The 23,730-nt window shown below is 55.9% G+C and overlaps 2 protein-coding genes across 2 annotated transcripts in view; one reads left to right on the top strand and one right to left on the bottom strand.

Annotated features, from left to right (window-relative positions):
- BAIAP2L1 (BAI1-associated protein 2-like 1) overlaps window positions 1–12,234 on the top strand; it is a 117,912-nt gene extending 105,678 nt beyond the window's left edge. Inside the window, exons 11-14 of the mRNA XM_011956985.1 lie at window positions 35–112; window positions 1,836–2,004; window positions 11,581–11,618; window positions 12,096–12,234. Of these exons, the coding sequence (XP_011812375.1) occupies window positions 35–112; window positions 1,836–2,004; window positions 11,581–11,618; window positions 12,096–12,171 (361 nt within the window). The 3' untranslated portion in view covers window positions 12,172–12,234. The remainder of the gene's footprint in view (window positions 1–34; window positions 113–1,835; window positions 2,005–11,580; window positions 11,619–12,095) is intronic.
- Window positions 12,235–14,067: 1,833 nt separating this feature from the next.
- BRI3 (brain protein I3) overlaps window positions 14,068–23,730 on the bottom strand; it is a 10,924-nt gene continuing 1,261 nt past the window's right edge. Inside the window, exons 4-5 of the mRNA XM_011957011.1 lie at window positions 23,260–23,362; window positions 14,068–14,476 (exon numbers count right to left, since the gene is read on the bottom strand). Coding sequence (XP_011812401.1) covers window positions 14,344–14,476; window positions 23,260–23,362 — 236 coding nt within the window. The 3' untranslated portion in view covers window positions 14,068–14,343. The remainder of the gene's footprint in view (window positions 14,477–23,259; window positions 23,363–23,730) is intronic.

Below are 23,730 nucleotides of genomic sequence, written 5' to 3'. Positions count from 1 at the left end.
GCTGATAGCGTCTTTTCTCCCTCTGTGCCGGTAGGAGGGGTTGGTTCCCATCGTCATACACGAAGTTGCTGGAAGAAAATGAGACGGAAGCAGTGACTGTGCCCACACCAAGGTAGCCCTGAACGTGGCTGATCTCTCCCAGTGACAGAAACCCCTGCCCTGAGGTTTCCATAACACACCACCGTCTAGCTCTTGTCACAGGCCCTGCCCTAAGCCTCAGCTCTCATGGACTAGTCAGAGATGAGACTGTGGCTCACGGTGCTGTCTGCTGTGATTTCTTTTGTCCCCGAGCTTTGCTGCCGTGACGAGACCCTGCCCAGGCCACCTACTCCCCACAGTCCTGCAGCCCTCTGAAACTCCCTCCCTGCCCCCCGTACCTCCTGGTCGCTAAACCCAAGGCATGTGTTTTCTGTCCTTATCATACGCTTATCTTACCATCCTTATCTTACAGCCCTTAACGCTGTTGTATGCTTTTTCTGGAATGTTCTCTGGCCCTGGCTGCTTGACCTGTGCTCTGTTTGTCTTCTGCCTCATCAGCTCTTTGCACCCCTCTTCCGCCCATCAATTAAACATGAGTGTTCTTGGGGGTCACCCTTGGTCCGTCCATCCTGCCTGTGCCGGGCCATCTCGTCCACTCCCATGGCTTGAAATACACTGTTGGGCTTCGCTGAGCACCTCCATGCCGAAAACCCCCAAATCCGTATTCCAGATGAGATCGTAACAGTAGCTACTGCCCAGAGACTGTCCAGAGGGCTTTGCATTGATTCGCTCATTTAATTCTCACAGCAGCCCCATGAGGTGGGCCCCCACTTTAAAAAATGAGGACACTGGCCGGGCATGGTGGCTCATGCCTGTAATCCCAGCACTTTGGGATATGGAGGCAGGAGGATTACTTGAGGCCACAAGTTCAAGACCAGCCTGCGCAACATAGCAACACCCCCATCTCTACAAAAAAATAAATAATTAGCCAGGGCATAGTGGCATATGCCCATTGTCCCATCTACTCTGGAGGCTGAGGTGGGAGGATCGAAGTTGACGAAACCCCCATAATCCATCCGGCTAGCCAAGTAGAAGGCCTCCAGGTCCGACGTTGCATTCCCCAAGGTCTGATGCTGTCTGCAATCTTCATCCCTAGCAGAATAGCTAAAATGCCATTGTACTGGGGAGGAAAAACTGAGTAACATTTTTTAGGATGTTAAAATTTCAAGTTTTTACGTTTTCTTTTTTTTTTTTTAACTCTTAGCTCATTGCTCACTCCAGCTTTTGCTAGCAGTCTCCAATTTCTTTCCTTAGATTAAATCAATCAAGAGCCAGCCCCTAATTTAAAAGGTTTCCTCTCCTTTTGTCATGTCTTTTAAAGAATTTTTTGGCCAGGCGCAGGGGCTCGTGCCTATAATCCCAGCGCTTTGGGAGGCTGAGGCAGGCAGATCACCTGAGGTCAAGAGTTCAAGACCAGCCTGGCCAACATCATGAAACCCTGTCTCTACTAAAAAAAAAAATATTAAAAAATTAGCCAGGCATAGTGGCAGGCGCCTGTAGTCCCAGCTACTTGGGAGGCTGAGGCAGGAGAATCACTTGGACCTGGGAGGCGAAGGTTGCAGTGAGCCAAGATCATGCCATTGCATTCCAGCCTGGGTGACAGAGTGAGACTGTCGCAAAAAAAATTTAAGAATACAGTGTTTTGTATTGATATATGTACTGTGTGTGTGAGATCAAGATCAGGTTTTGATTGGTGACCTACCGTTCCTGTTGTCCTTGGTCAGGGACATGGAGGATGTTTGGGGCTTGGTGGTGAGACATTATCTAACACGTGCTGTGTCCTTTTTGGGTTTGAGCCCCGCGCCGGTGAGAAGCATCAGCACCGTGAACTTGTCCGAGAACAGCAGTGTTGTCATCCCCCCGCCTGACTACTTGGAATGCTTGTCCATGGGGGCAGCTGCCGACGCGGCCAGAACAACATCCACCTTTAAGGCCCCAGCGTCCAAGCCCGAGACCACACCTCCTGTGAGTAAAGCCACAGCCGGGCATCCTGTGTCCTGGACGCGCCATCCCGACTGGGAGGCACAGGTTGCTGTTCCCTCGGTGGTGACTGCCTTGCTCTGCTCTGCCCCCGGGAGGGTGGTATCCCCCCAGAGGAGGGAGGAGGGGCCTTGCCGCCTTTGATCCTCTAGATTCCCTTCTTTGTCATGCAGCCTTTCACCTCCTTGACTTCAGCCCTCCTTTCACGTGGACTCTATCTTGTCAGTGACCGTTTACACACGGACGCCCCTAGTTTGCTAGATTTTATTGGGTTTCTTCTCTCTCCCGCCTGGCTGCGGTCTTTTAGCCATTGAATCACCATTTTCTTTCATTTTCTCATTTTCTGAAGAGAGGTTTAGGTTAAAAGTGGTAACTTCATCTTTCTTCAGAAAGTCTTTACTCCCAGGCACTGCAGATGTTATCTTGAACCCTAAACCCTCTAGGCACGGGTTTAGGGCTAAAGATAACCCTGAAAGATGACCCTAACGTGCCTCTGGGGGCCCAGCATGGAGGGCCTGGGCTCCCGGAACCAGTTCATCCACTCCCGTCACTGCGCATGCCTGCTGGGCACCAGGCCCTGGTGCGGGCTCTCCAGATAGAGGAGAACAAGGCCAGACTTCGCCTCTCCGGAACTTCTGTTCTAGTGATAGGAAGCAGATGATAAAAAATCAAACAACAACATCGACACTAGAAGCCATGCAGAGAATAACACAAGTTGAGGTGATGGTGGGGTGGGGAGCAGCGCGGCTGGACGTCCCTCCCGGGCTGGGTTGGCCGAGGTTAGTGCGCCCTGGCGTGAGGCCTGTGGGTGAAGGGGAGGAGGCCGGGTGGTGGTGTCTGCACCCCTTGCTCCAGGAGCTGTCTTGCTTTGGCAAAAGGAGCCAGGCCCCTATCTCCTGTGTCCCGAGCCTTTGTTCAGCTGTGAGTGGTGCTCAGGCGGAGTCTCTCGATGTGAAATGGATGCGCTTCTAAAATGTGCCTGCCCCGGACCTTCGCGTGAGCCTTGAGGAGTCTGGGAACATACACGTGCCTCGTTGTGGACTACAATGACGTGGTTTGGTTTAGGAATGCTAGCTTTTGAAACGTCATTCAAAACGTCTTTGAGGCAGGGCAATGGCTCACGTCTGTGTAATTCCAACACTTGGGAGGCTAAGGCGGGAGGATCACTTGAGCCCAAGAGTCTTAGACCAACCTGGGCAACATAGCAAAACCCTATATATACAAAAAATATAAAAATTAGCCAGGTACTGTGGCACATGTCTGTAATCCCAGCCGTTCAGGAGGCTGTGATGGGAGGATCGCTTGAACCCAGAAGTTCAAGGCTGCTGTGAGCCGTGATCATACCACTGTACGCCAGCCTGGGTGACAGAGACCCTGTCTCAAAAAAAGCAAAGAAAAATGGTTGACAGTGTAGTTGTTTGAATCTGGACCCAAGTCAGCTACATACATTGTAATTGGTGGACAGGTCTCGTGAGGCCTTTTCTGGCTGCAGGTCTCCCCTCTGCCTCTTGTCCTTAGCAGTCTCTTTGTAGAAGAATCAGTCATTTGTCCTGGAGGGGGTCCCCCATCTGGGTTTTGCTGGTGGCGTCCTTTCTGCATTCCCCCATGTCTCCTGTATTTCTGTAAACTGGTAGTTGGACCTCAGGCCCTGCTCAGTCTGTTGCTGTTTTGCTGGTTTGCCTGTTGTGTTTTGCTGGAGCATTTCACCAGTGAGGAGGCACATGTGCGTGTCTGTCTCTTTTTGTGATGTTAGTGGCTGTTGATGTTTGCCTAGCCTGCTGCTTTATTAAGGCTGGATAATGCCTTTTAAGGTAAAAGAATCTTGCCCCCAAAAATCACAGCTCTGGCATTGTAAGTGAGAACACTGACACTTTAGCCAACCCTGGATAGTCTCCAGTGTTAGAAAACGAAAACGTACCATTGTCAGTGTATCTATCGTGTGGATAAAGCCTGGTGAAGAAAGCACTGTCGCCGCCATTCTCGCTGCAGGGAATCGGATAAATGGAAGAAGCCTGGTTGTAAGTATCAGTGTTCTCACTAATGACAGATTCTTCCTTACTTAGCATTGGGGAGTATAAAGGTGACCTGGCTTCATTCTTTTTTTTTTTTTTGAGAAGGAGTCTCGCTCTGTCACCCTGGCTGGAGTGCAGTGGCCGGATCTCAGCTCACTGCAAGCTCCACCTCCCGGGTTCACGCCATTCTCCTGCCTCAGCCTCCCGAGTAGCTGGGACTACAGGCACCCGCCACCTTGCCCGGCTAGTTTTTGTATTTTTAGTAGAGACGGGGTTTCACCGTGTTAGCCAGGATGGTCTCGAACTCCTGACCTCGTGATCCGCCCGTCCCGGCCTCCCAAAGTGCTGGGATTACAGGCTTGAGCCACCGCGCCCAGCCCCTGGCTTTATTCTTAAACCTCTTCGTTGGCTGGATCATGACATTCTGTCAGTGTCGGGAGGCTGCCAGCAATCTAAGGATTGTGCACGGTGCGCGCCTCTTACCGGCTTCCCACTTCCTCGGGCAGCAGAGCTTTAAGCACACCACCGTCCCCGAGGGCCCTGACCCGGAGGGCTGGGCTGGGCAGGGGCTGCCCGCAGGGGGTGACCTGGTGCCCTGTAGCCTCCATCAGCACGGCTGGCCCATGTGGACACCACTGCCACCGTTCCCGCCTGAGCTGGTCTTCTCAGCTCAGACCCGCGAGCTTCAGCCCGTCCCCTCCACAGGAGAGATTCCTGGTCATCCTGTCCCCAGCTGCCTCCATGGGCTGTACCTGCCAAAGCTCACTTCCCACAGACCACCCTCCCTCCAGCCCCCACCACACAGACACACACACACACGCATGCACACGCACACCGTCATCTTCGGGCCCCCTTTCTGTCTCGAAAGCTAGTAGGCTTTCAGGCTTTCAGTTTAGCAGCCTTTCATTTCTGGTTTCATCCAAGAACATTCAAAAGCCCCAAATACCTCATGAGAATGCCCTCCTTACGCAGGTTCTGATCATTTCAGTTGTCATTGATTCTGCACGTGTTTGAGGACTGACTGCTGATTAACTTCATGATCACCGAAATCAGTGAGAAGGCCTGTCCTGCACAGGGTTGGAGGTGACGCCCACAGGGAGGTCATGTTTATCACTGATGGCAGCTGAGATTCCCTGGGCAGCAGACTTCTGTCAACACAGTCACATGGCAGTGAGGGGATGGCTGTGGGGGAGGGGTTTTGTAGACAGAGATGAGACCTCCCAACAGCACTCATCCAGCCGGCCTCTGCTGGGCGGCCTAGAGCCAGGCCCTCAGGACACAAAGAGGAATGAGACCCACCTAGGGGTGGAGTCCAGGGAGGCTTGATGCATGGGGCGAGGACAAGGGGAGAGGCCAGGGTTCCTGGGACGCAGCAGGGGAGGCTTCTAGGAGGAAAGCATTGGAGCCAGGCTCATGAGGCACGAGCTTCGGCAAAAACACAAAGCCTAGGCATTGCGGTGACTCGGGGGGGCTCGAGAGCTGGGGTCAGGCAGCAGCTGGAGAGGCAAGATGAGCCCCCACACTGCCGTCTGGCTTCTGGCTGGGCTGCGAGGGGAGTGGCGCCGCCGGCCCGTGGTGCCCTCCTGTCTTTCATACCTTCACACCCTTCGCACCTCGTGGTGCTTCCTGAGCGGTGCCTGTGCTGGGACCTCCCGGGAGGTAGCAGGATCACGGGGCTCGTGAAATGGAGAAAGGCACAGAAGAATGGCAGCTGCTATCCAAGGCAGGTTAGAAACCCAGTTCTGAAATCTCAGCCAGCAGCTTCTTGGCCTCCACATCAGTACGCTTTCCTGAAAAGACACGCTGCGGTCACCTGCCTGCTGTCATTTTAACATCCTGTGCAGACTGCAAAAGCATTGCAGGGAGGGACCACAACTGTCAGCCACATCCAGCCTCCGTGGACAGCACTCCTTCTGTCAGACAAGTGACCACGTTTCATCCGGACTGACCCCAGTCAGGAGCTCCAGGAGCGCAGCTGTGGGAAACAGCCTGCAGACGCGTCGGCGCTGCTCCAAGGGCGGGAGCAGGGAGCAGGGGAATGGCCGTGTGTTCTGGGCCTCCTGGCCTTGCAGCCTCCCGCACCTGCAGGGAGCACGGATCAAGCATCTGTGTCAGGCACGATCAGCGCAGACGTAAACGCTCCCTGGCCAGTCCATCAGCCACAGGTCACACAGGGCAGCGGAGTGCTTGAAAAACGGACGGTGCAACAAAGGGACTAGAGGTTTACATTCATTGATTCATTCATTTATGAGACGGAGTCTGGCTCTGTCCCCCAGGCTGGAGTGCAGTGGCATGATCTTGGTTCACGGCAACCTCCACTTTCCAGGTTCAAGCGATTCTCCTGCCTCGGCTTCCCAAGTAGCTGGGATTACAGGTGTGCACCACCATACCCAGCTAATTTTTATATTTTTAGTAGAGATGGGGTTTCACCATGTTAAACAGGCTGGTCTCGAACTCCTTATCTCAGGCAGTCCTCCCACCTCAGCCTCCCAAAGTGCTGGGATTGTAGGTGTGAGCCACTGTGCCCAGCAAATTTTAATTAATTTAAGTAGCCATATACAGCTAGTGGCTACCACATTGGACAGTTAGGAATAGATCATACAAAACAAGACGGTGCTCCATTTAAAAACTTGCTCTAGCTGGGCATGGTGGCTCACGCCTGTGATCCCTGCTACTTGGAAGGCTGAGGTGGTAGAATCCCAGCATTTTGGGAGGCCGAGGCAGGTGGATCACCCGACGTCAAGAGTTTGAAACCGGCCTGGCCAACATGGTGAAACCCTGTCTACTAAAAATACAAAAAAAATTAGCTGGGCGTGGTGGCGGGCGCCTGTAATCCCAGCTACTCAGGAGGCTGAGGCAGGAGAATCACTTGAACCCAGGAGGCAGAGGTTGCAGTGAGCTGAGATCACGCCACTGGACTCCAGCGTGGGCAGCAAGAGGAAAACTCCATCTCAAAAAAAAAAAAAATTAACTAAAAAGCCAGGCATGGTGGCATATACCTGTAGAGTCTGCTCAGGAGCCTGAGGCGAGAGGATCGATTGAGCCCAGGAGGTCGAGGCTGCAGTGAGCTGTGATTGTGCCACTGCGCTGCAGCCTGGGTGACAGAGCAAGACCTGTCTCAAAAATGGCAGCCTTTGCCCCCTGAAAGCCCCGGGGGACTCTGGCACCCTTGAGGGCCAGGAACACAGTCCTGGAATTAGGTGTCTCAGCATTTGTATGTCCACCTGGATTAACTTAGCCTTCCCTAACCAAAATGCCTGAACCAGCTGATGATGTGGGGGAAGCTGTGTTAAGAGCCCAGGCCAAACACTGGGATCCATGAGAGCTGGGAAGGGAAAGCATCCTCATGCTTTTTAAAAGCATTTCTCTATGTAGTTTTACATCCAGCTACTGTGCGTTACAGGTCGTTCAACACTGAAATGCTTAGGCTCAGGTGTACAGGGCGCCATCCTCCACAGAGCAGCCCACTCACCTGGAAAGCCCCACGGCTGTCCTGATGACAGCATGTCTTGCACGATCTGAGAGCAGGGGCTTCTCCCCAGGGGGCAGGGGAGACTTGCTAGGACTCGAGCTGGGGGCTTGCCACAGGTCACACGATACCTCTTTCAGTTTTTATTAATAATGATATCTCGTTATGTTGCCCAGGTTGGTCTTGAACCCCTGACCTCGGGCAGTCCTCCTGCCTCGGCGTCCCAAGGTGCTGGGATTACAGGCATGAGCCACTGTGCCCGGCCTAAGTTTTTTTAATTTACGTATTTTCTACTGCAGTTCCAAGTGAGGAAGTACTGGCTCCCTCCCAATATATTTTTAAATAAGCACACAGCTCTCCTTTTGAAAAGCAAGCCTACATTTCACAGCGCGCATTCACCATGGCGTGAGCCCCTCCTGAGAGCAGCCGGTGCCCCGTGTGCAGGCCTGCCCGCATCTTCGTTTGCATCACAACGTGGGCACCTCGGCTTCCAAAAAGATCCCGGTGACTCAGAGCGGTTGGCTTTTCCCTGTCGGGGCCTCAGCGTCCCCATTTTGAGAATAAAGGGATTTGAACTAGATGCGAAGTGAACTGGAAGACAAGTCCGGACCACAGATGACGACTGGAATGGGTGTTCATACTGAAGACAGGTGTCAGCGAGGGCCACTTTTGTTGCAAGTAACTGGTCTCCAGCTGGCTTGGAAATGTTCCTTAGGGATATTCTGTTCTGCTCAGGAGCAAGGCCACCCGGCACCGGCCCGGATCACTCTGTCCTGCTCTCTGCAGTGAGGGCCACCGGCATTCTCTGCTGCAGCCCGAGGAAAAAGCGGTGCTGGGTGCTCCGAGCTGCCCGGGACCCCTCTGAAAGCTGGATCAACTAGTCCCCCACCCTGGGTGCATGGCTATGCGGTGGGCATCCCGGAAGGTCCGTACAGTTGGGAAGGGGGTATGGAACAGGCATCGGGTGACAGGTGGTCAGCCAGTGTCCACACACGCATTTTGGATTCTTGGGGGAGATGGGGGATCACAAGATGTGTCCTCCCTGGCCGCAGTCAGCCGCTTGGTGGCCTCGCTGTACAGTCTCCAGTTGCAGCCCATCCCACTCTCGTAGTGGCCAGTGGTTTCGTGGCCTTCGTGGTCTCCTGTCTTGCTGGGGACACAGGACATGCACCAGGCAGTACCCGCGGGGCCCTGGGTGCCGGCGGCAGTGCTGCCTCTGCCTTGGAGGTGTCCCCCACTGCAGGGGTAGGGAACAGGGAGGAGGGCAGGTCTAGCTTCAGTGGCCACCACAGTGGGCTGAGTGTGTGCAGTTGAGACAGGGGCGCAGGGAGGATGCTGTGAGGCCCTCAGAGGCCACCAGATAAGAGGCACCGTATGTGCCAAGCCCCTGCCCTCGTGGGTCTGCTTTGCCCTGGAGAGGGAGGCAGAGAGGCTCCTGCCAGCCCTGTATCCAGAGGGAGTGCTGAGGTTTCAGGTCCCCTAAGGAACATGTAGGCGTTAAATGGGAAATCTGCCTGAACACGTCCACTATGTTTTTTGTTGTTGTTTTTGTTTGTTTTGTTGGTTTTTTGTTTTTTGTTTTTTGTTTTTTTTTGACACGGAGTCTCACTTTTGCCCAGGCTGGAGTGCAGTGGCGCAATCTCAGCTCATCGCAACCTCCGCCTCCTGGTTCAAGTGATTCTCCTGCCTTAGCCTCCTGAGTAGCTGGGATTACAGGCATGCACCACCACGCCCGGCTAATTTTGTATTTTTAGTAGAGACAGGGTTTCTCCATGTTGGTCAGGCTGGTCTCGAACTCTCGACCTCAGGTGACCCACCCACCTCAGCCTCCCAAAGTGCTGGGATTACAGGCATGAACCACTGTCCCCGGCCCAATACGTATTTTAAAATGAACATCATATTACAGAATACCACAGACAGAAAAGCACACAATGAATTTTCATGATGTGACTCTGTGTACCTAGCAGGATGTTCCCAGCTCCCAGGATCACCCGGCGTGGCCCACCTCCGTGACCATCCCTTCTCCAACACCAGACTCCCCAAGCCCTGGCACGGAGACGGCCGTCTGGGGTGGCCCCGTAGGGACAGCTGCTCAGCGCTGTGCGGTGACCTGCTGTCTGCACAGAAGCTGGTTCTGGCTCTCCCATTGATGGGCGTCTGGTGTTTCCGGTCTGGGCTGTTTCCCCAGCGCTGCCCGAGTGTGTTGGTGCCCAGGGGTGTGTGCCCTGCCTGTTCCTACAGGGAACAGGATTGTTGGGCCTCAGGTGTGTGTGCACGGGGTTGGCCCGACACTGAGTGGCTTCAAGCTGTCATCTTAAGCATTCTTTTTCCTCCTCAGTCATCCTGGCAGGAGTTGGTGCTTCTTGCTGCGTTCCTTGTGAGGATTCACTGGGACCCCTTTAAAGTCCCGTGGGGGCCCAGGAGGCTCTGAACAAGCCCCGGGGTATGCTTGGGGTGGGCGGAGGGTGTTTCTGGTTTCCAGTTTGGGAAGCACCTTCCCCTAGCATAAGCTGCACAGGGAGTCGGTGTTGGCCCCAAGGAGTCAGAGGACTGCAGTGGGAGAGGAGGGGAGGGCGGAGTGGAGTCAGGCTTGGCACGAAGCGTGCCTCAGGCCCAGCCATGGCCCAGCCGCCTGCCCTCTGGGCCACAGGCCGCCTTTCTGCAACAGGGTCCACGAATGCGGGCGCCGTGAGCACACGCGACAGGCACCCTGGTGCATTTAAATCATAAATGAGCCCATCAGCACAGAGCATGACTCACACCAGCAAGGACTTCCTCTGAGGCCTGCTAGGGAAGAGCTGCGTGCCCTGCAGGGAGAAGTCACTTTTGTAGCCATTTAAAGCCCTGTAGGATGTGTGAGGCAAGGCAGTGGCTTTGTGCTCCAGTGATGAAAAGCAGACACTGAATTGGCCCCAGCTGCCCTGCCCAGGGGGTCTAGGGAGGGTGGGGTAGGTCTCAGGCCACAGCCCTGGGGCTTCCAACCTGCCTTCTGTGTCCACAGTCTGTACACCCAACATGCAGTGGCGGCCATCCCAGAGGAGGCCTGGCCTGGGCTCCAGCGCCGGCATTGGGCATGAGAGGGCCTCCCCTAAGTCAATCTTGAGAGGTCTGCGTGCTCCCCGAGACCCCCCCAGGGGTGCCGGGACACTTCCTGGGGCTGCCAGGACGGTGTGGCCGGGCCGCAGGCTGGTTACACAGTGTTACACTGCCCTCTCCTGGGCGGCTGCCTGACTCCGCTCCCTGTGTGCGGGCTGGAAAGATTGTTCAACCCTGCAGGCTTTTTGCAGTGAGGGAAAGAAGGCGGCACACCTGGCCCTGGCCCGCACGGGGTGGCAGGTGCTGGAAGGAGGTGCTGGCGACCCCGAGCCCTGCAGGCACCTTTGAACTTTGGTTCCACCTTCTCTTTTCCTCAGTTTTTCAGCTTCCTACAAGATCCCTGGCTCTAGCAGCCCCAAAGTCAGTGGGGTTTTATTTTTACTTCCTGTTTCTTCGTGCCATGCTTCAGGAGTCAGCTCCCAAAGAGCACACTCCAGTCACCAGATTCTGCACTCAAAAGACCGTGGCTGAGGACCTGCGGATCTGCTTCCCCCGAGTCAGAGAGGTTCTGTTTGGCACAAACGTTTTCTTCTGTGATGTCGCTGTTGCTCAAGCTTCATTTTGTGAAACTGTTTCCGAGTTTAGCAGACGGCTCCACATCACGTGTGACCCGCGCAGGCAGTGCCATGCTCTGTCCACGCTCTGACACCTGGGAGGGCCATTAGCGCCTTTCAGAGCGTTTTCTGTTCTTGCCTTATTCTTCCAAGTGAATTTAGACAGTCTCACAGACTCAGGGCAGTTTTAAACATCCCTTATGTCTTAGGTGTCTTTACTTTCAGGTCTTATTAAAAATCTCCAACACAGGCCGGTCGCAGTGGCTCACATCTGTAGTCCCAGCACATTAGGAGGCCAAGGTGGAAGGATCACTTGAGCTCAGGAGTTCGAGACCAGCCTGGGCAACATCACAAATCCCCATCTCTACCTGAAATAATGTTTAAAAGACCAATTCCAAGCCCTCCATAAACCTCTTTATCTTTCTTACAGAACGATGCCAACGGGACTGCAAAGCCGCCTTTTCTCAGGTAGGTGTGGCTTCCTGCGTGAGCCTCAGCATGTGACATTGCTCTTCCCCACGGTGTCCCCGGAAGGGCCTTCGGTGCCCTGCCCAGGAGGCCCAGCCTGAGAAAGGCCTCGGCCTGTGGAGCCATGGGGGACTGCGGCCCCCCTGCTCCCTCTGCCACCTGCTTTAGACCACCCTGGGAGCAGGGCCTGCCCGCCCCAGAGCGGCCCCCATATCACGTGCAATGCAGGACTGCAGAGGTGTGGGTGCCCACGTCCAGAACGTTTAAAACCTGGGATCGTTCTGCAGCGGGTGGTACGGTGTAGGAATCATCACTTGAACAAAACTTCCACACTCAGAAATGGCTGCTGGGACCTGTACAAGCTGGTGAGGTGGTCAGCGCAGAGTCTCACAGGGCAAGAACGGGTTATTAGCGCTGTTAAAATCCAGTTTCCCTCATAGAGTGGAAGTTCTGAAAGGTTTTCCTTCTCCCCTGCAGCGGAGAAAACCCCTTTGCCACTGTGAAACTCCGCCCAACCGTGACAAATGATCGTTCGGCACCCATCATTCGATGAGAAGACGGCCAAGGGTCTCCCGGGCCTCTCCGCTTCTCCCGCGCGGAATGATGGGCACGTCCTAACGCGAATGTCGCCTGCCTAAGCAAAGCATGCTTCTCTGTTTCACGTAGTTGGGTTGACACGTTTCTGCCTTTAAGATACATGAGTAATAGTCTAATGACCAACTCAGTCATTTAAAATATTTTCTTCCTATTCTGTTCAAGAAACAGTAAAACTTGGTTTCAATCTTTACTGTATTTTTTTAATGAATTTTTTTTCCTTAACAGCCAGAATAAGGGATAGTCTGTTTTCATGACGGGCTTTCTGCACCTGATGTCAATGAGACCCGTTTTTTTATAAAGCACGTGCTCTTAGTAGCATTATGTCTAAAGAAAGTACCACGGAAGTTTGCATCTTAGCATGCAAATCATAATTTTAAGCAATATAAATTATGAAAATACTATATGAATGTAATTTTTTAACTTAAAATGTTTAATCAAAGTGTAGAGCTTCCAGAGGTGGAGACACCCCTGCCCTCCGTCCGACTGCACCAGAGCTGTAAGTGCTAAGACGCTTTGCCTGCCCTTATCACAGCCACATGGAGCACCTGACGAAATCCCTTCCGAGAGCGCCTTTTCTTGGTAGCCAGGAGTCACTGACTGGATTCGCTGCATACAGCCCATCCAGGACACAGGCCTGGGCGTCGGAGTCACGGCTCCTTGTGTTCTCACTCTGCTAGCTGGCCAAAGCTGCATCCATTACCAACACACTCAGACGTCTCGGGGTCCCGGTTTCTCCGTGTTTGAAACGGGTACAGACTCTCAAAGGATACGTGTAAAGCCAGGATGACCTCTGGTGCCTGGAGAGGGCGGCTTTTTCAGCCTAGCAGCCATGATGCCCTCAGAACCTGGCCCTGTGGTACGGATGTGAGGACTGCACACTGGCTGCCCTAAGCCCAGGGCTGGAATTCACCTCTGGCTGCCAAGGATCTGGACCCAATTCCCAGCCCGGCCCAGGTACAGGGGAATCCCAGCATTTTGTGAGGCTGAGGCAGGCGCGTCACCTGAGGTCAGGAGTCTCTACTAAAAATACAAAAATTAGACAAGCGTGGTGGTGCGCGCCTATGATCCCAGCCACTGGGGAGGCTGAGGCAGGAGAATCGCTTGAACCCGGGAGGCAGAGGCTGTAGTGAGCCAGATCATGCCGCTGCCCTGCAGCCCGGGTGACAGATTTCCAGCCCAGCCGCTGTGTGTGTGTTGTGGGGTGCTGGGGCTGTGGCTTCAAGTGTACTACTTTCCTGTGAGGCTGAGACTGGGAGAGGTTACATGCAGGTAAGCCAGTGGACGTGGGCGATGCTTCAGGCTCCTTCCAGCCAGGTCCAGCAGTGTCACCATCTGCTTCTGCTGGGAGGACAAACCAGACGCGCCTCCCCACCCCCCGCCCCCAGGAAGGGCTGCAGGCACCATGAAGTATATGTGAATGCCCCCAGTCTGTCCTACAGAAGGGCCTGCAGCCACGTGAGAATTCAGTCCACGCAAACCCCGTGGCCGTGTTCCCCACTTCAGACGTCAGAGGTGCCACGGGTGACACCTGGCCTTTGGCGTTCCCCCTTGGGGAGGGTTCTGGTTTTATGGGGTTGAAGACGACTAGGACCTGGGGGGTCTCAGATGCAACCTGCAGGCCCCAGGTTCCACCTCCCAGACCAGGGGGATGACCTTGTCCTCCTGTAAATGTCAAGTGATTATAATTTTAATAATAAAGAACTTGAAAACAAGCATATTTTCTTGAGCTGTAAGCACCTGTTGAATACAAGGTGGTCAGGACTGGCCTGGGGAAAGCTGAGGCAGCCATGGGGGTGTCGTTCCGGTCTTTCCTGGGTGTCTGAAAGTACCGAGTAAGCAGCACCAGGTCAACAATGGTATGAATCTCATTTATTGAAAACATTATTTCTCACCTTTCTCAAATTGAAGACTGCAGAAAATAAAAGCAGTGCTTTATTGAGTTGTCATGAGCCTCGGGCAGGAGCAGCGGCGCTGCCGCTCCACGCTCCGGGACACCGCAGCTGGCGCGTGCCACATCTGTCCCACCTCGCTTTACAGAACAGTTCTGAAGCTTGATCACATAAAACTATTGTACACAACATTTACATTAGAAAAAGGGCTGGGGAGGAGAGCTGGGCCTGCTGCTCCTTTAAGCAAAGGTGGCTCCGCAGTTGGGGCATCTTCGCTTCCTCAAGGCAAAACAGCAGATGAACCCAAAGGGGAACAGGATGATGGCCAGGAAGATGCCCAGGAAGGTGAAGCAGTCCTCCAGCACCCCGACCCTGCGGCAGAGAACGGCAGAGCGGGCAGCACCGTTAGGACCCCGCCAGCCAGAACCCTCACCCCTCCCACCCTTGCACTCAACCAACCAGTGGCCACGACGGACATGGGGACCTCCGGTGAGGGACAGTGACAATCTGCCTGAGAAAATAGCCCCCCACCGCCCAGCCACAGCCCACTGGCCCGGAGAGCCCCAAGAACCATCTGCATGTGCCTGTTCATAGAATGGCCAGAGCTACTATTTAATCACTAACATTCAAAGAAAAGGGGCATAAAACAGTTGACAAGTCTTATCAGTTAACCTTGAAAGGCAAGGCTGGGTGCATGGTGGCTCCTGCCTGTAATCCCAGCACTCTGGGAGGCAGAGGCGGGTGGATCACCTGAGTTCAGGAGTTCAAGACCAGCCTGGCCAACATGGTGAAACCCTGTCTCTACTAACAATACAAAAATTTGCCAGGCGTGGTGGCACATGCCTGTAGTCCCGGCTACTTGGGAGGCTGAGACAAGAGAATCGCTTGAATCCAGGAGGCAGAGGTTGCAGTGAGCCGAGATAGAGCCACTGCACTCCAGACTGGGTGACAGAGCGAGACTCCATCTCAAAAAGTAAAACCTTGAGAGGCAAGATCATTTTGGTGCCACAAGCCACACATCTGCTCTTAGAAAAGGAGCAACCAGAGGCCAGGCACGGTGGCTCACACCTGTAATCCCAGCACTTTGGGAGGCCAAGGCAAGTGGATCACAAGGTCAGGAGATCAAGACCATCCTGGCTAACACAGTGAAACCCCATCTCTACTAAAAATACAAAAATTAGCCCAGGCGCAGTGGCTCACGCCTGTAATCCCAGCACTTTGGGAGGCCAAGACGGGCGGATCACGAGGTCAGGAGCTCGAGACCATCCTGGCTAACACGGTGAAACCCCATCTCTACTAAAAAAAAAAAAATACAAAAAACTAGCCAGGCGAGGTGGCGGGCACCTGTAGTCCCAGCTACTGGGGAAGCTGAGGCAGGAGAATGGCATAAACCCAGGAGGCGGAGCTTGCAGTGAGCTGAGATCGCGCCACTGCGCTCCAGCCTGGGCAACAGAGCAAGACTCCGTCTCAAAAAAAAAAAAAAAGAAAAGGAGCAACCAGCAAGCTTAGTGGTCCCATCAGTATTTGGGCTTTTGTTGGATTTCTGTTCCTTTGGTAGTGGGGGTGGGTTAATGGGAGACTGCAGTCGGCCATGTTCACACAATGTCTGAAGGCCACTTATTTCTCAAAATGTGATCTCAAAGTCTCCTTTTCAACAAAGTTCAATGTAACAGACTAAGACACCTGAAGGCCATCCCACAAATCCTGCGCCAGTGAGCATAGGTTCAGTGACCTGACATCATCGAACCCAAGTGTCAGTTTCAGAGGCCCTAAAAGTAGGAAGCCAGGAGCCGAGTGCTCAGCTCAGCTCCTTAGGCTATTTCTGGAAAGTTCTGGACACAGCTGAAATTAACCACACTAGCCAGCTCAGCACAAATGAGAAAAGCTTTGCTCCCACCAGACAGGGAGCCCCCTACGGGCTCCTTCTGGTCCTCCTGGGGGCCCAACCCCCTCCATCCAGCCAGCACTGAAGTGGAGAGAGAATACAACAGGGTGGGGGTGTCTGACAGGTGATGGGAGGTGGTGCTTAGTGGGGAAGGGGAGCCTACAACAAGGCGGTGTGGTTGCCTGCCTGCAACAGGGAAGCGTGACTACCTGTGCCTTGCTAAGGGGAGAAAACTTGGCCACCTGGGGAACCCTACTCCCATCCCAGCACCCTGCATGTTTCCAAGCTGCTTTCTGGGAGTTTGGACTCATGAGGGCCACTGCCTCCACCACTGCTAGGCAAGGCAGGCTGGGGAGCCCAAACCCCACCCACAGAACCTATTCCCTGCTTCTCCAGGGATTATGGAAAATAAACCAGAATATTCTGAAGTCAGGCTTTCCACTGCTGAAAGAAAAAGTTGCCGCGCGTGTTGGTTCACGCTTGTCATCCCAACAGTTTGGGAGGCCGAGGCAGGCAGATCACCTGAGGTCAGGAGTTCGAGACCAGCCTGGTTAACATGGTGAAACCGCGTTTCTACTAAAAATACAAAAACTAGCCAGGCGTAGTGGCAGGCACCTGTAATCCCAGCTACTCGGGAGGCTGAGACAGAAATGCTTGAACCCGGGAGGCGGAGGTTGCAGTGAGCTGAGATGGCGCCATTGCACTCCAGCCTGTGCAACAAGAGCAAAACTGTTTCAAAAAAAAAAAAACACTTCATGCCCACCTGCCTCCCTCCAGCCTCCTCAGGGAGGTCCCTTCAGCCATCTCCAATGGAGCTGGACACAGTGGCTCACGCCTGCAACTGTAGCACTTCGGCAGGCTGAGGCAATCACTTACAGCCAGCAGTTCAAAACCAGCCTGGGCAACAAAGTAAGACCCCCCTGCAACACCTCTATGAAAATTTAAACTTAGCCAGACACGGCGGTACACATTTGGAAAAGGGGGACTGTTCAGCCGGTTTGGGGAAACTTTTCTCCTAGAGTCCCTGTGTCCATTCGTTCTCAAAAGGCTCTGAGAAGTCCTGCGGCACGCTTCTACCCAGTGTTTCCCAGACTCACACAGCACCACCTGTCTGTGTGGAGGGGCGGAGCCAGGCTGCAGAGCACACCATGAAGCTCCAAGGCAAAGCCAAGCCAAAGACCCCAGCCTGTCAGCAAAGTTTCTACTTCTTGCATGGACTTTTACAAAAGTGTACCCTATCTAAGCACCACAAGGTCGTCAGCCCACCACACGTGTTCAGGCTTGCCCAGGGCTGCCCCTGCCAGTCCAGACTGGGCAGGACACCTCCGCCCAGCCCTGCCGAGTGCAGCTTGCCCTGCCCGGCTCCAGGACCTTCTCCCTGAGGTGTCGAGTAGGCAGAAGCCCCAGCTGCCACAGCTCCCAAGACCACACAGTCGAGGTGAGGGAGCCTCGGGAAGGCCGAGCACCAGCTGTGTCCCCACAGATGGCCATGACAGGTTCCGGGGGAGCTGGAGGGAGCCAGTGGCCTCGGGCCTCTCAAGGGAGCATCTGGGCTTCCTTTTCCGTTTCCTCCACAGCATCTACGGTCAAATCCCAGGAAACACACTGGCTGTATATTCTGGTTAGAAAATGTCCCATGAAAAAGCAGACAGGGAGGGTGAACCTGCTGAGAAATCCTTCCAGGGAAGAAGCCTGCCCCCCTGGAGTGGTCCCCAGTGCCACCGGCCCCCCTCAGCCAGCCCAGTGACCATCTGAGCACCTCGCCTCAGGACCAAAGCTGCTCAGAGGCAGGGCTGCGGGCAGAGCTGACTGCCTGTTCAAAGGCCCAGAGGTGCCTGGGAGGAGGCTGGGCAAAGGGGTGTGTGTGGGTGGGGAGCCCGGCTGGAGCCCGCCCATGGGGCACAGCAGAGACGTCCAGGTGCAATGGTGCAATGGGCGGGGGTGGGGCTTCAGTGCTGCCTGGTGGCCCTGCCCACACCAGCTTCCCACCTGCAGCTGCTGCTCTCACCAAGTCCAAGGGCAGCAGCGCCCTCCTGCTTCCTAATTCTCCATCCAGACCCCAAAACCCACCTACTCCGTCAGAGCTGAGAAGTGCAGAAAGACTGCTCACTCACGGTGGATTCCCACTGCCACGGGCCAGCGCGCTGGCCCACCTGAGCGCCAGGATTTCCAGTAGCGCCAGCCCAGCCCACCCAGGCCCCAGCACCTCGCTTCTCAGCACCTCGATTCCCAGCCCTGGGGCTGCAAGCAGCGCCATGGGCCAAACCAAATGCACTGACCCCACGGCCTCCCAGGCACAGGGAAACACCCTCCTCCTTCCAACCCATGGAGCTTCCGTCCAGACCCATCCTGTCCTCAGCCAGAGCACAGGGCTGGCCCGTTTGTGCCACCCTGGGCTGAGCCCCTCAGTCCGGGGACCCACTCTGGCACCTCCTAGGGCAGCCTCCCCATCCCTGGTCCATTCAACCCCCACCCTCCTGCCCGCCTCCACGCCACTTAAAGAGAGGGCAGGAGGGCCAAGGCCCCTGGGTCTCTGGGGAGAGCGAGCCTGTTTCCCTGCAGTGCCGCCCGGGAACTGGACAGATCCAGCCGCCCCAGGAGGCTCAGGCCTCCGCCAGCAACAGGAGGCTGTGATCCAGACCCCAGAACCCTGAACGGGCTTCGAAGGCCCGAGGGCTGGCCAGGAGAATTCGGCCCTCACCTCTGGCTCTGGGGTCAGCTGGAGGGTGGGCGGCATACCCTACCCCCCAGGATTCCACAGCCGCACCCACAACTTCAAACACCAAGAGGCGCTGAAGGCAGAACTCGCTGTCACTTGACAGCAAACTCACCTGGCAGCAACATGTGACCTGAACTGGTGTGTGGCTATTTATAGTCGTAATTTATCCTAGTTTATCTGAATATTCATGTCTTGCTGCAGAAATATTAATGTTTTAACTGCAGTACTGCCCTAGACCTCAAAAGGAGTGTTGGCATCATGTGCTTTTTAAAACCCCAAATCTTCTGAACTGAGAAACACGATCCAACTTTTAGGCCAAGACTCCCCAAGCTGCAGGGCCAGCAGTGGAGGGGAGAAGGGGAACCCCCGCCCCGGAGCAGCTGCCGTCCCCGCCAGCCTGTCCGTCCCCACAGCCTCCAGTTCTCCTCCCTTCCAAACCCAGAAGAGCCCACCTGGGTTGGTGGGGTGGGTTTCAACCTTCTCAACCGCTCGGGTCCTGACCGGCTCCCTCTAGCCGCCCCTCCCCCACTCTTGCGCAACAGGCCACGCGGCCAGGGAAGGATCATGGCCACTGGCGAAATTAGGGAACTGACTAATTCCAAGAGCACTCCCTTAAGGCGACTCCAGCCCTGCGATGAAAGTGGCCAGTCATGCCACTGTCATCCACCCGGAGCTGGGCCCTGGGACAGTGGAGGCCACAGGGCTCCCGCCTCACCAGGGACAGAAGGAGCTGGCAGCAGGGCTCTGAGCTGCCCAGGGAAAGGGCCATCCTCACCCTTCCTGTGTCCCCACAGGCACTTCACAGGAGCCTGAAGCCCAGGGCGTGTCCAGGGCCTCCCAGCCGGGAAGGGCGTGGCTGGGATCTGAACCCGGATGGGCTCCCCAGTCACAAGCACCCATCTTGCAGGCCCGTTCTCCCTCCAAGGCAGCCCCCAAAGGCAGTCAGTGCCACAGGGGGCTGCCCCAGGGCACCCAGCTGCCCTCTGTGCACACACAGTGGCCTCGAGGCACCATCCAGGCCCAGGAACAACCCCAGACCACCCCACCTCGCTGGAAGGTTGAGCCTCGCCAGGAAAAGGGGAGACACAGGGCTTCCTCAGAGGGCTGCGGGCCTGAAGCCACGCTCAGCGCAGGGCGAGGTGGCCCCAAAGCAGCTCCAGCCAGCTTCTGGCTGTCCCAGGGTATGCACTCCCCACAGGGGTAGGGGAGCTGCCTCGCTTAGGGACAGTTCACCAGGACCTCCCAGGGCCATTCCCAGCAAACCCAGTGGCCAGGGCCAGCCCCAGCCTCTCCTGTGGAAGAAAGGCCTGAGACTCTGCCTGCCACCACACCCACCCCAGCGGGGCCACTTGGCCCGCAGCTGGGGGCAGAGCCCAAGGTCAGAAACTCAGGAGGCCACTGAGGCAGCACTTGGACCCTGAGGTCCACAGCCCTGTCCAGCAAGCAGCCTAGGCCCAAGCTCCAGCCCATCCGCTGCCCTCACACCTCAGACCAAGACTGTCAGGACAGGGACAGCCCATAGGCCATGCATATGGGCAGGGCCATCCCAGCTAACTCAGCCACTTCCTCAACCAGGAGAGCTGTGGCTTCCAGGTCACAGGTGGTAGGAGGGACCAGCCCCTCCACCACCATCATCTGGAAGCCCAAGGATGTCACAGGCTCCTTTCCCTCCAGCCCTTCCCAGGCCCCACAGTCACACCCCGTGCCCTCCACAGCCCACCTCTGCCCCTCAAGGGCTGTGGCAACCTCCATGCTGGCCACTGAGCCGCACCCTGGACCTCTGAGCAACATCCGCCCCCCACAGCTGTTCCTTTCACCTTCCCTAGGAAAGGTGAAATCCTTTTCAGGACTTCCTCTCTCTCTGGTCACCCCCAAAACTAAATACCCAATGACAGCCCAGCCATAATCATGGGGCACTGGTGCAGACCAGGCCCTGTGTTGTCAGGGCCTTCCCCACTGCTGCGTTCCTGGTTTTCAGGGCACAGGCTCTGCTCCAGCCCAGGAGAGCCTCCCAGCGCAGCCACCTCAACCTGCACCTAGGTATAACCACACCCCAGCAGAGAAAGACTGATCTCCCTGGGCAAGGGAGAACCCGGTTTCAGAGAGGCCCAGGCCTTGGGCAGGGCAGGGCAGGGCAAGGCAGGGCAGGGCAGGCATGAAGCAGGAGGGCAGGAGGAACACGGGCATATCCACTGCTGGGCTGCGGAAACGCTTCCTCATAAAGGGCTAAAAAGGGCAGACGGAGTCAGGAAGCTTCAGCAAAGGCCTGGCCAGGGCAGCAGAGCCACAAGGGACATAGGCTTCTCTGGCCAAGCCTCACTCAGAAGGACTAACAGACGTGTGACTTGGACAAATTCCTGCCATGCCACCAAGCAGGGAGGGGGACAGAGCCCGGTGGGCTGGACCTGGGGCAGGAGGAAGTGTGGTCATCTGAGCGGTATCCTGTCTCCCAGCCCCAAGACAGCAGGCGGCGGCCAGACGACCAGACGTATGTGTCTCCACTCTCCTTGTAGAAAGGAGTGGCCCAGGGACCACACATCCCCTCCCCACGCCGGCAGCACAGCACCCAGCCCCCTGCTCACCCTCTGGCTGCTGCAGGGCACAGGGGCCCATCCCATGCCCAATGCCGCTGCAGAGGCAAAGCCTCGGGGAGCGGGGGCCACTCTCCAGCATCCAGGGCACCACAGGCAGAGCGCAGGGACTTGCGTGCTGGGAGGGCCTGGCTGCAACCCAAGGGGTCGCCGGAGGATCAAAGAGTGCTCTGGTCCCAACTTAAAGGACTAAGGACCCCCCCAACCTTGTCCAGAGAGGACCCAGCCTCCACCCTGCCTGGTGCAGCTGCCCAAGGGCAGAGAGCACAGTGATCAAGTAACCGAGGACCCCACTCCTGTAGCCTCTGGGGGCCAAGCCCAAGATCCTCCACAGCAGAGCAAAGCACAGCCTGACCCCACTCCAGGTTCTGCATAGCTGGGGAGCATCGCCGGGTCAGCGGAAGCCACGGGCCTCCACAGGGACACAGCTCCCACCTAGGGAAGGGGAAGTGGCAGGGCCAGCACCCCCATATCGACAGCAACTGCGCCGCCACCTGGGTGACCCCCAGCCCTGTGATATCTGGGCCATCCCTCGCTGCCGCTGGTCTCCCATATCTCCAAGTTCAGGGGCTTGGGCAGAGAAGAGCTAAGAGCTTCAGAGACACCTCACCAGGCACCCCCATGTCCCAGACGGGGAAACAGGCCCCGCTGTTCCTGGTAGGACCAGGACTGGAACCCCGCTCCTCCGGCAGGCTGGACACTGGGATGGCAGGGCATGGACAATGACACGCAGGAAGACCCTCTGCTCCTCCATGTTCTGAGTCCCCTCCATGTGCCTTCACACCCACACAGCTCTGCCAGCCCCCTCAACCCGGTGCAGCTCCCTGAGGAAACTAAGTCCGGGAGGCAGCCGGCGCCCCACCCTGCCCTCCCCTCCACCTTCACTCCAAAGGCAATGTTTCTGCTGGGTGGTGACCAACTGTGTCAAACTGACGTCCCAGTTAGGGTTTGTCACGGGGTCCCTATGCAGGCAAGCGGCCACAACCTGCCCCTGAGGTCCCAGCCTGTTGTCCCCACCTCTGGGATGCCCTCCCTCTTCCCAGGAAGTTGCCTGCTAAGGCCCTGAAATCACTTCCCCATGACTCTGCTCTAGGCCTTACACACACACTTTTGAAATCAAGTATAAGTCCAAACCAAGGTTTCTTAATTCCATCTCAGCGGCTTCAACTTCCTCCTCCCAGATACAGCTGAAAACCCTGTCCCCGCCAACTCTGCCCGTACTTTCTAAGCAATCTGAACACCCACAGCTGCCAAGAATTTATATTTAATTAATCCTTATTTAAATTTGAATCCTCCAAACCTCCACAAAACAAGCCTCTAGCTGCACCTCAGGGTCCTATGAAAACCAGAAAGCCTGTGCAGGTCCAATGCCAGGATATGAAAAAAATCACTCCTGCCTCAAAGTACCACGGGGCTTCCATCCTGGTCCAGCTCGTGAAAGAGCGTTTCAAGCCAGCTTTGGCTAAAGCAGCTCTTACAGCCGTCGCTTCTCCCACTGAGGTCTCTCCTGCTGGTGCACTTACTTCCAAATGCCCCTTCCGGAAAAACGAAACCTTCCACCACCTTCGATGATCGACTGCAGAGTAAACTAGTGGAAATTAAAGGAAAATGCAGACCCCTGATTCCTTGCAAGTCCCAGAACAAAGACGAAAAGACCACGAGTCCTGTTGTTACCTTTTCTACATCCCAATCACTTGGGGTGCAATATCCCAAAATCTAGGAAAAGGAATCCACCCTTTTGCCCCCACAAAATGTGTTCAGAGCCAATGGTGAGTGGACCCACGCTCTCCCACACTGCATACGGGCAGCCTGTCTGTCCCTCCCATAAAGGGCTCTGATCAAGATCCAAGTCAAGCCGGACCCACTCCCACAAGCAGAGCTGACTTTGTGAGGTCCTGGGGGGTAGGGCGGGGGTCCTCAGCGCTTCCAGGGCCCGTCTCCAGGCTGCAGACCCACTCACCTGCAGACGGGACAGCCTCCCACGACCACGATAGAGTTGGCAGGGTACCGGGTGACGGTCCGGCTGTGGATGTTGTAGACCCTGGGATGGTGGGTGGGTATCCCTGTTGGGGGGGAAGACAGGTCATTAGGGTGCAGGGAGGAGAAATCGGACCGCGACGGGGACTACTCATCCCGTCCCCCCACCTCCACCCCGCTAAAAAAGCCCCCGGTCTTTTCCACCCTCGGGACGGCCACCGCGGGCCTGATTCGGCGCTAATCTGCCAAGAGCGAGCGCCTCGTGACACAAAGTTCATCTGGGGCAGGAATCCGGCCCCGCCGGGTACGACGGGCCCGAGGACCAGAGCCCCAGGCAGCAGGCTGGCCCTCGGCGACGCGGTATTTGGGAGGCTGAGGTGGGAGGATCGCGTGAGCCTGGGAGGCATGGTTGCAGTGAGTTGTAATCACACCACTGCACTCCAGCCTAGGCGAC

Source organism: Colobus angolensis, unplaced genomic scaffold (genome assembly GCF_000951035.1).
Source record: "Colobus angolensis palliatus isolate OR3802 unplaced genomic scaffold, Cang.pa_1.0 Scaffold43, whole genome shotgun sequence".
Lineage (NCBI taxonomy): Eukaryota > Metazoa > Chordata > Mammalia > Primates > Cercopithecidae > Colobus > Colobus angolensis.
The sequence above is the reverse complement of the archived record's forward strand: the minus strand, read 5'-3'. Positions and strand labels throughout refer to the sequence as shown.